Consider the following 10,640-nt stretch of genomic DNA (forward strand, 5'->3'; position numbering starts at 1 on the left):
GGTATTCACAGTATTCTAATCTGCAATTCATCTTAGAATAGGATTTTTATGTTGTTATTTGAAATCCATTTATTTTATTTAAACATTTTAATGAAAATTATTTAGTAAATAATTTACCAATTTCATATTAAATTAAGGATTCATAATAACAATAATATATTTATTTTATATTATGACAATCCAAATGAATATTGGCCATAATTTCTTAATACATATTAATAAATTTATCTAATTTTAAATACATTTATGTTAGATAAAATTATTATATTGTTCCCATGCTAATTTACATTCTCCTTTTCAATCAAGGTTAAAATTAACTAAACTAATACTAAGATTTTAGACAGTTCCAGCAAAAATTTTGGATTTATTTATTTTTAAACAAATGGACTGATTAATATGCCAACTTCTTGTGATTGTGGTGGGTCACAGCTAGCTTTTGAACATAACATTTGGAAGATTGCTGTATGTATGCTGGCACCACTGAGCTACTCGCGTATTCGGCCTTAAAGATTGTAGAGGGTTACTTATGTATAATATTATTAGCCAAAGTTATCAATAATTTTAGTTCTATTTCTTTGAAGTAGTAACTCTCTTATGAGTGCTGATTTCTCTCGTTCCAATATTGATATCCTTTCATTCTTTCTGTTAACTTCCTGCAAAATTATAAACAATTTATCAATCAGCTAAAAATATTTACTTTACTGTCCAGGATGTAGGAATATGAGCCAAGAGCAGTGTTGGCTTAGTGGCATGAATAGTGAAGTACAACATTGTGAGGAAAGCAGCCTTAGATCCAAAAAGTTGATGAATGGTGTGTCAGGCATAGGAGGCTGATCATCTCTTTGCCTATTAGATTGACAAATGATCATGAAACAGATACAATATAAATGATAATCTAAGGCACTACAACCTAAAGAGGTTGTAGCACCACTGATTTTTTATTGTATGAATGTGTCTCAAGAATATTGCAATATTAAAACACTGATTTTTTCATAAACATAAAACACATTGTTAGGCAGACATAATTAAAGCGGTTTTATTGTGTTTATTGCCAAGAGTAATAAGGACGAAATTTCCATAGCTTATGGGAAGTTGGTATTGAGAAGTTTTATTTTTTATTATTATACATTGCAAAAGTTTTACCTCGGCCAGCATCCTGTTCTGTGACCTAAGCACTGTAGCATTATTTGGTGTGCTATTAGGAGGATTGAATATTGACGCTGGTAACGCAAGGTTCATGTGAAGTGACAAGGGCCAGTGACGCCAGCCGGTTGCTGAAGCTAACGCCCCTAATTGTCGGTTGAGTTCAAGTATTCGAGCTCGCAAAAGTTCTAGTCGCTCTTGCTGTGCTTCATTCCAGGGTTCCTGAGGAAGTGATTAAATAAATGATATCGACTAAATTTATATATTTGTTTTAGTTCCCGTAGCGGCCCTATGTCATATTTTTGATGGAACGTATTAATTAGTGTTAAAGCAAGTACGTTTGTGTGCCTACTAACGCGAAATAATTGTTACTTCGGTAATCGTATACAGGACCTATCTGAAATATACAATACATTTGTTATGGTGTACGTTGATAAATATTATTGTAACCGGTAACGTAACATATTTTTTCGTGTCTATCTGAATACGTTGATCCTCCTGATGTTGTAGTTTAGTTTTATCACTACAACTTTACAATTATTTACGAAAACATAATTGTTATAGATCTAATCAGTTTAAAACTTAATAGAAATGTGTTTATTACAAAATAAACCTACCACATAAGCGCCCATTCGTCCAGTATAACGGATTTTATCTTGTACTTCCGCCAATTGCTTAAGGTACCATTCGCGAGCTTCTTCAACAGCCGACAGTCCCTGAAGTAAAATATCCTTCTCTTGTTCTATTTGTTTCATTTTTTTGATAAGGTTGTAGTCTATCCCATTATGTAGAGTGTGCCGACGAGGCTCTCTTCTCCGCGATGTAGTGCGGCTCAAGAATGACTGAGATCCAGATGCTGACCGTCCATCCCCTAATCCTCTTCCTTGACCATCTAACATTCTGGATATCTCTGGTATGTCTAATTTAGTATCTCTTATGTTTTCTGCTTCCGAAAAAATTCTAGTATTTTCTACAGCTTCGATAGAAGGTTTGTCTAACCTAGGTGGCTTTGGGGGACCGTGGCCACTTTGTAATAAATCGTATTTGGAGATGGCTGTCTCGAGGGGCGATTTTTCGTGCAAGTTTTTGTTTTCAGCTAGATGTGGCATGCTATGTGTTCGATGTGATGCTGTTGTTTTTATTGACGTCCAGTTTCTTTCTCGTTGTGGGTTATTAATATCCATTATGGGAACTGAAGGTGGCCTTTTATCTTGAACACTCACTTGAGGGTGAAATGAAGGATCAGATTCTTCATTACTTATTTGCTTAGACGAAGATTGAACCTGATTCCGTAAAAGGCATATCTTAAGTCCAGTACAAAAGCTCTCAAACGTTAGAAACCCATCATGGGAAGAAACTTTTTGAAGGCTTTCAATAACTCCATGGGGCAATCCCTTGGTACGGTCATCTCGCCACCGGTTTTCTATATCTGTTAACATAACATACCCTGTTTGTTTGTCATCCATTATATCAAATAATGTTCGCATCGCTGAAACGAATTGTTTCGGCAAAGATTCCATCTTTGGGTATAAAAATGTTGAACCATTATAATATAACCGGTGGGAGCGGTGCTTTAGGCACTTATATTCACGCAACACACTACCAAATAATATCGATTAAAAACTATTAAGTTAAATGATTGAGGACAATAAGGTAACTTAGTGTCAGACCCTGTTGAACGATAGCTGTAGGTGTGATTTTGCGAGGAACTGGCTGCGCCGTATATGTGTGAGTATACAAAAACCGGTCAAGCGGCATTTTGGTTTTGATAAGTAGACGCGATTGACTAGTATAAGTAGCACAGTCACAGTTACTTATATATAAATATTAATTAAGATTTAAAAGTTTGAAGTTATAGAAATCTCACTTATATTGTAAAAAATGCTACAAAAATATACACCGCTATTTATTGCATTGCCTTAAACGTCTCCTTTTTAAGGCAATGCAATGCTCCTCCTCCTAAGATCGAAACAGATACATTACTGGTCCGATAGTATATTTATATTAAATCAGCTTATCTTACCAAGAAATGTCTCGAATCCTACAATCAATTAAATATTTAACTTGCGGAGATCCCAAGCAACAGCCTTACTGTACAGTTTATTGGCCTTAATTCAGATATTGATGTATTCGAGTAGGAATAGTCATGATCCCTTTTAGTCAAAATGCATTTTCTCAAATATACTGGGTGTTACATATAAAAATGTGACTCGATAATGCAATTTTGCAGTCATGTATTTCCATTATTATTTATCGGAATATTGACAAACGCATTACTTATTTGTTTACATTTTTACCATCAAACTATTTTTAAACTAATTAGGAATCACATATCCACGGAAAAAAGGACACTTCTTAAATTTGGTATAAATATATATGTCTACGTTTAGAGTGAGCGTCATTTTATTTTGCCATAATCAATCTTGTAATAACCATACGCATCAGAAGTGAAAGACGTTTTCTTTCTTGTATATTTTATTTTGCTTTTGAAGTGAAACTTCTTTAGGCGCTGAGCATCATCCCATCACGCACAGTGCCATGTAGCTAGAAGTGAGAGAGAGCTATAGTGAGAAGGATTGACAGAGAGGGTAAGGGAGATCGAAAGAAATACACGATATTGGTTGATGTATTCGTTTAGTAGTTATAGATACTGGCAAACTTCTTAAGCATTAACCAATCACGCGATCGACAGTCACTCTTCCGCCGCCCCCACTCTCAGTGATAAATGAAAATCTCTTCTGCGCAGGCAAGGACATTTGTTCAAGATGTTTGCCGGTACCCGTACATATTAGAACTTTAGATGGCAATTCTTTTGCACAACGTCTTGTGCAGTAAACGCAGATTTATAACTACCTTTACTTTAATAGTATATTTCGTACTTAAATAATTTATTATTACTTCAAAAGAACGCGCAAAATATATGACGAATTTGCTATTTTTTTTAAATAATTGTATGGCCTGGGCGAATTTGCTAAGGTGCAAGTTATTAACAACAGACGTACATTCCATAAGCTACGTGGAAGTTTTTATTAGACGGTACAGATTAAGTATTATAGTCAGAAACAGGAATTTTGAGTATTCATTGTAGAATGTTTTGTCTTATTTTAACAATTATTTCATAATCGTTGTTTTGTGTTTTCATCCTAGAAAGAAATAAGAGCCACTAATGGCCATGTCTCATACCTTTTTAGAATCCCTATTAAAAAACGCCAAACGTGCCAAACCTTGTAATACACTTTACGGTAGAGTTTTTTTAACAGTGTGGTCCGAAGTTAACAAGAAGTTATGACTTGAGAAATTTTCATTTCGTAAAACTTAATATTATCTTCAATAAACCCAATAAACAACAATAAAAAGTATGTCTCATCAGTACCAATCTAGTGGACAGTATAAAAATCATACGGGGGTAGATTTTTTCTAAGCTTAATAAGAATTAGTTTAAAAAGGAAATTTTCTTTTAAAAGCGCAAAATAAATGATAACTCTGCAAGGGTCGTAGAACAATTTTTTACAGCTGATCTAACCATTAGTTACGTTTGATCCACGACTTTTTGGCCACCTATATATATATATTAGATAATAGACTCTAATAATTTAAAAAAATACCAGTTTTAGGCGTTTGTCCAACGATTTTTATATAGCTAAATATTTTTGTGCCACGAGATTGTGTTAACAGCTAAAAATAAATTAAAAATATAGGTAAAATAAGTCTAAATGGTCTGACCACTTTAGAAGGCTAATAAACTCTGTACATACTACGTTATAATCTATGGCTAAAATATTATTAAACAAGAGTCAAGAAGTAATAACATTATTTAAATCTTTATTCTGTTGTGAATGTGATTCTGTTAGATTCGTAGTTATTATATGTAGTAAAAGCAATTTAAAAACCATAAAAAGCGATAATGTTTCAGAACAGAGAAAGTTATTAACTCTGTAACGGTCCTAGAAGTATATGTGCATAACACAGTCGATGCCGATAGCGGTTTAAACATCTAACACACGTCTACGAGATGGAGGATATACAGACTTCGCATTTAGCTGCTGCTTTAATGTCCGGAGGTGGAACTTATTCTAACGTAACTTTCGAACCACCGGTTTTATCCGGAAATGTTAGTGAGGGGCATTCAGAAGAGAAAAAAGATCTTGTTACAACACACACAGAGCCTCGAGAAGAAGACAAAGAAGAAAAAGATGATTTGGGAAGTGGAGAAGAATTTACTGATGAGGTTTGTTTGTATTTTAATTCACATATGGTAAAGGGAACAAATATTACATTATAAAACTGCAAGCTAAACTGGTTTTCTCAACAAACAAACTCTTTATAATATACTTTATAATAGACTATAGATTTGTAATGCACTATGAGGTTGTGTTTCATTCAGGCTTAATCAGCTCAACAACTGATTTTGATAAATGTTTAGAAGATAAAAGAATGTCTGAAAATAATATGACTTGACTGTAAGTGTGACTCCTTAATAGTGTTGTTTTTTAACTTTTAGGAATCAGAAGCGCAGACTGGTAACAAATCTACACCAGGAAGGTGTGTGACTCTACAAATGCTGTTAGAAGAAAAAATGTTAGAGCCTGGAATAGCGGCAATGACTATTGAATATCTAGTGAGTAACAAGTTAAAAAAATTGAATGACATGAATTACTTAATAATATATTAAGTATTTTTTATATAAATTTAAATAAATGGAAGAAAGTGAACAAAGCCTAATCTAATTATGGTTAAGATTTTATTCATTATGTGATGTGTAAATCCATAAATTTAGTTCCTTTTTCCTTTCCACCCTAATTGCTCTCAGTATATAAATGTGGTACCAACTAAAGCTGACATATTCTCTGTATAAAAAAATATATATTGCTGCATTTATATACATACAAACAAAGTGTATATTAATTAATTTTCATTTGTGTATGTTATAGGACATAATAATTTTGACTTGAAGTCCATCGGTCAAATTCCACTGCTGAAAAGGCTAACCTTATGATCGAGATCCACCACTATTTAATTAAATCAAGTTGGAATATTTGTGGATAGAGATTTAGATGAAATTTAAATACCAAATGTTATATTATTTCAGGGACAAAAATTTGTTGGTGATTTGCAAGCAGATGGTAAAATTAAATCTCATGAGACTGAAACTATATTTTGTTCCCCATCAGCATGGGCCATACATTGCAAGAGAATAATAAATCCAGACAAAAGATCAGGGTGTGGATGGGCTTCTGTCAAATATAGAGGAAAGAAATTAGATACTATTAAAGCTACATATCTAAGGAAAAAACAATTGCAAAGAGAAAACATGCAAACTGATGGTAAGAGTTTATATTCCTTAAGCATTATACAGAAATGGTATTTTAATTTTATATTTAAAAATTATTGGGAACAGAGTACATATATGAAACATATGTAATGTCTGATTTTTACTAATTTCTTAAAATGTAATATTTATTTAATATGTTTATATGTATAATAAGTTGATATTTATGGTTTTGTTATAAGTATGAAATACAATTTTACAGAGGAAGTGGAAATGGAGGTTGAGAATCCACCAGAACCTCCACCACAAAGAGTAGTCATGAAGCACAATACTGTCCCTAACAGAATGATGCAGCAGTATGTATATTTTATATTCCTTAAAAAATCTGCATAGATTTATAACAACAACTGAATTTTTCAAATAATAATTTTATATATCAATAAATATCGTAATTAAATTAAAACTATACTGAGAAGGAATATTGACAATACTTATGCTGAATACTTAAAACATTTCTAATGAAATATAATATTTTTGATAGAATAAGAACTAATATTTTTATGCATTCACATGCTCACTTGTGGTGATAAGAACTACGAGAGTACATGTATTTAAACATATATCCATGTTGAAATTTCAGTGATGCCAACATGCTAATTGAAGCAATATCATTCTCTTCTGCTGGTAAAGTGCAGCCATTTCTGGTATCTGTCAGTTCAAATGCCTGTCTTGTACTAGACATACATTGCCATTTAAAGAAAGAGGAGGTCTATGGGTACCTTGCTGGGACATGGGATATGAATAATCATCGTAAGTTGTACATAAATAATTAAATTTGTAAGCTGTTTGTTGAAATGTAGAAGCCAAATGTTAGAATTAACTTTTTTAATGGAATAGAATACTATACATAGAGATTTAGTAGGTGTTTTGAATTGTAGGCCCCTCTGGGCCACTGTGCATTACCAACTAAGTCATGGCAGGTTGCTTAAAACCTGTGACAGTGTAACATGTTTGGTTTATATAAATTTTTATTAATTTATAACTCCGGGTTAAAATACTCGTAGGTATTAATGATCCCAGGCATATTGATAATGAAATAATTTTTTAATTGAGATCCTTAGGACATATGACAAAATAAAATACATATATATAACTCTTATGGGCACAACTAGCGCAAGTCTTCGGTCAGCTCTATACACCAAATTAACTTAAGAATACTGTTGCACTAAAGGTAGCGTAGGGCTCAATCCTTAGTAAGGACTAAGGATTAAACATAGACCTTCAGTGCTTTGTATTATTTTTCTAATTTGTTTTACAGATGTTACAATTACACACACATTCCCATGCTTGATAAGTAAAAGTGACAGTCAGCCTCGGGTGCTTGTCGAGTTTGATATCCAAGTCGAAATTGAAAAACTTGGGCTAACTCTTTTGGGATGGTACCACTCACATCCGACTAACCCAGCGATGCCAAGTCTTAGAGATTGTGATAACCAACTGGAATATCAAATTAAAATGAGAGGACCCTCGGAAATATCTTATACACCTTGTATTGGCGTTATATGTTGTAAGTATATTTTTATAGTGTCTTGATTATATTAGTGTCTATATACAAAGGGGTTATATGTTCACCTTTTTGCTCTATATTAGGTTTAAAGGAATTAATTAATTTAGAATTATTTACATTCATGATATTTGTAAGTTAAGGAGATATGTCTGGCACATATAATTGTTGTTTCCGTTTGAAACTAAAGTAAACTCAGTAAAAAATTATAGGTTTAATATTAGGTATCGTTCAAGTATTACGTCACGCAATTTTTGTAGATTCTTGACCCCCCCCCCCCATGAAACGTTTCTATTTCCAATAGTAAAACGTTTCGTGACTCTTTATACCTAAAACTTACCATTATGCGGTGAAAAGTACTGGAAAGTGGAAAAGGATATTAACAAAAACGCGTAATTCAATCTTCGCCCCGCATCGTAACGTTTTACAAGTTACGTAATACTTGAACACTCATATATATGTTCAATATCAAGCTTGACAAATGACTTTTCTTATTAATCAAAATAATGGCAGATCTAAGTAAAATGTAAAATAAGTTTGGTATGATTACAAAAAATGTTCAGTATTCACTTTATTCTGGTTATTATTTAAAATCGAGATTGTTTGGGCTAGTGGTTTGATCGTATGACCAAATCACTCATCATCATCATCACTCGAGGTCGTAGGCTCGATCCTTGGCTGTGCACCAATGGACTTTATTAATGTGCGCATTTAACGCTCGTTCCTACGATGACGGAAATCCGCGTGCCTCAGACCCAAATAGTCAGTGTGTCAGGCTGACCTACTGAATCAAAAATATAAGTAATTTAAGCCATTATTAATTTTATTTCAGCGCCATATAATCCCGAAAGTCCGGTATTGGAATCGTCACTAACATTCTTCTGGGTGATGCCGCCTTCAGAACAAAGGCCGACAGAGTATCCGCGTCCTTTATTACTACAGTATAACATGATTAACGAATCACACCTCTCCACCCACGCAATGGAACAAATAAAGAAAAGCATTAAATATTATTTTACACACGCAGACGAAAATTTCATCAACTTCAAAGATAACTTCAAACCCGACATCTCGTTTTTGGATAAGTTAAAATCAACTCTAGCTCCGAAATTCCCCAAGGAACAAAGTGACGGTTTACTGTGGCATTTTATTAGGGACGAGTTGGGATGTGCCTCTGAAAATGACGACAAGATGGATTTGGACGCCCTATTAGCTGTACCACAACCTATTCCTGCTTCTAAGCCCAGTCAGACATCGATACCTAACTTTCCTTCGGTCAGCACTTTGCAACAAATGGTCAGTCGACCGGCCGGTGTTCCTCCGATAAACGTCTCCTCTGCTATAGGCTCTCTATCGCCGCATAAGTTTGAGTCTCCTTTAAACATACCAGTTTTGTCTACTTCTAAATCATCTAAATCCTCCACGTTACCTCCATCTTACCACGGCTTGGATATGTTGACTAACATGGCTTTAGGGTTAGGTCCTTCCAACATTCCGCTCTCTTTAGGAAACACTAGTTTAGATAGCCTGGCGGCTGCGAATAGCATGTTGGGCCTTACTACTGGGCTAGGGGCGAGTTTGGGCAGCGGTCTTTCCAGTAGTAAGCTGCCGGAACTTCCGTCTTACGCGGCGTCTTTGCAAAGTCTCACTGGAATGGGTTACGACAAAACATCGACCAGTACGTCTACGAGTTGTACGACGTCTGCTACTCCTATACCCGCGAGTGTCGCATCAAATTTGATGATGAGCTCGGCCGATATCGCCAACGCGCTGTTCTCGGCGAGCAAATATTCAAGCGCAGGAATTTTGGGAATACCAGATCCGATGTCGAAGTCCACTTTGGCTGCGAATAATATGTTCCTATCTCCGTCCCTTCTGAAAATGCAGGAGTCGTTAATGAAGCCGCTCTCTAGTAGCAGTCCCATTTCTTCAAAAGTGATAGATCAGGGTTCTCTTATGAAATCCCCCCACGACCTGATGAAGGGCAACAAGGACGCCTACTTACCTCCCGATTTTTCTGCGAGCAAGGCGAAAGAAAGTGTTTTGGATATGAAAAGCGAAGCTGTAAAAGACGCACCGAAATCTATGAGTTTGGATACGCAGGTGTCGGACTATAGTATGACGTCAAGACTTGGTGATTCGTACCTGAATCAAATGTTAGAACTTACGAAAAAGACGACAATACCAGATTATGCAACGGATTACAGCCAAGTGCGAAAACATTCTGAAGATGAAATACAATCTATGGCGACTTCATCGCATCCGTATCCGGCTCCATCGAGTATTGCTGAGTCAATGGCTCACACCTTAGGGAATTACCCTGAAATGAATGATCCAATGGATTTCTGTAAGCCCCAAGATTATGGTATGAATAGAAACTCTAATGAATCTCAGAACTAAATTGTGTTTAATGATGTTGAATTTCCGCCTTTGTGTGTATTTATTAGTAGTAATTATGTTTAATTAAAGAATTTATAAGGCAATGTGACTTCTGTGTATATTATGATTGTGTACCCTGTGCATTTATATTTTTATGGGCATACAATAAATGTCTAAAAAGCACTAAAGTCTATTATTTTTGCATATTGTACTAGCATTTTATTACAATACAGATTTTTCTGTATATATACATGTAGTGCTAATATGATAACTAAATAGCGTAAG

The 10,640-nt window shown here is 34.5% G+C and overlaps 2 protein-coding genes across 2 annotated transcripts; one reads left to right on the forward strand and one right to left on the reverse strand.

Annotated features, from left to right (window-relative positions):
- Positions 1–201: 201 nt before the first annotated feature.
- Positions 202–2,919, reverse strand: LOC123712519 (suppressor APC domain-containing protein 2). The gene is made up of 3 exons (XM_045665652.1): positions 1,761–2,919; positions 1,144–1,365; positions 202–653 (listed from the first exon to the last, which is right to left on the reverse strand). The coding sequence occupies exons 1-3, from the start codon at positions 2,661–2,663 to the stop codon at positions 540–542; spliced, it is 1,239 nt and encodes a 412-aa protein (XP_045521608.1). The 5' UTR covers positions 2,664–2,919; the 3' UTR covers positions 202–539.
- A 1,974-nt stretch (positions 2,920–4,893) lies between these two features.
- Positions 4,894–10,538, forward strand: LOC123712517 (MPN domain-containing protein CG4751). The gene is made up of 7 exons (XM_045665644.1): positions 4,894–5,371; positions 5,645–5,761; positions 6,233–6,467; positions 6,675–6,768; positions 7,053–7,222; positions 7,731–7,979; positions 8,809–10,538. Exons 1-7 carry the CDS (start codon positions 5,156–5,158, stop codon positions 10,374–10,376), a joined length of 2,649 nt encoding a protein of 882 aa, XP_045521600.1. The 5' UTR covers positions 4,894–5,155; the 3' UTR covers positions 10,377–10,538.
- Positions 10,539–10,640: the final 102 nt, after the last annotated feature.

Source organism: Pieris brassicae, chromosome 7 (genome assembly GCF_905147105.1).
Source record: "Pieris brassicae chromosome 7, ilPieBrab1.1, whole genome shotgun sequence".
NCBI lineage: Eukaryota > Metazoa > Arthropoda > Insecta > Lepidoptera > Pieridae > Pieris > Pieris brassicae.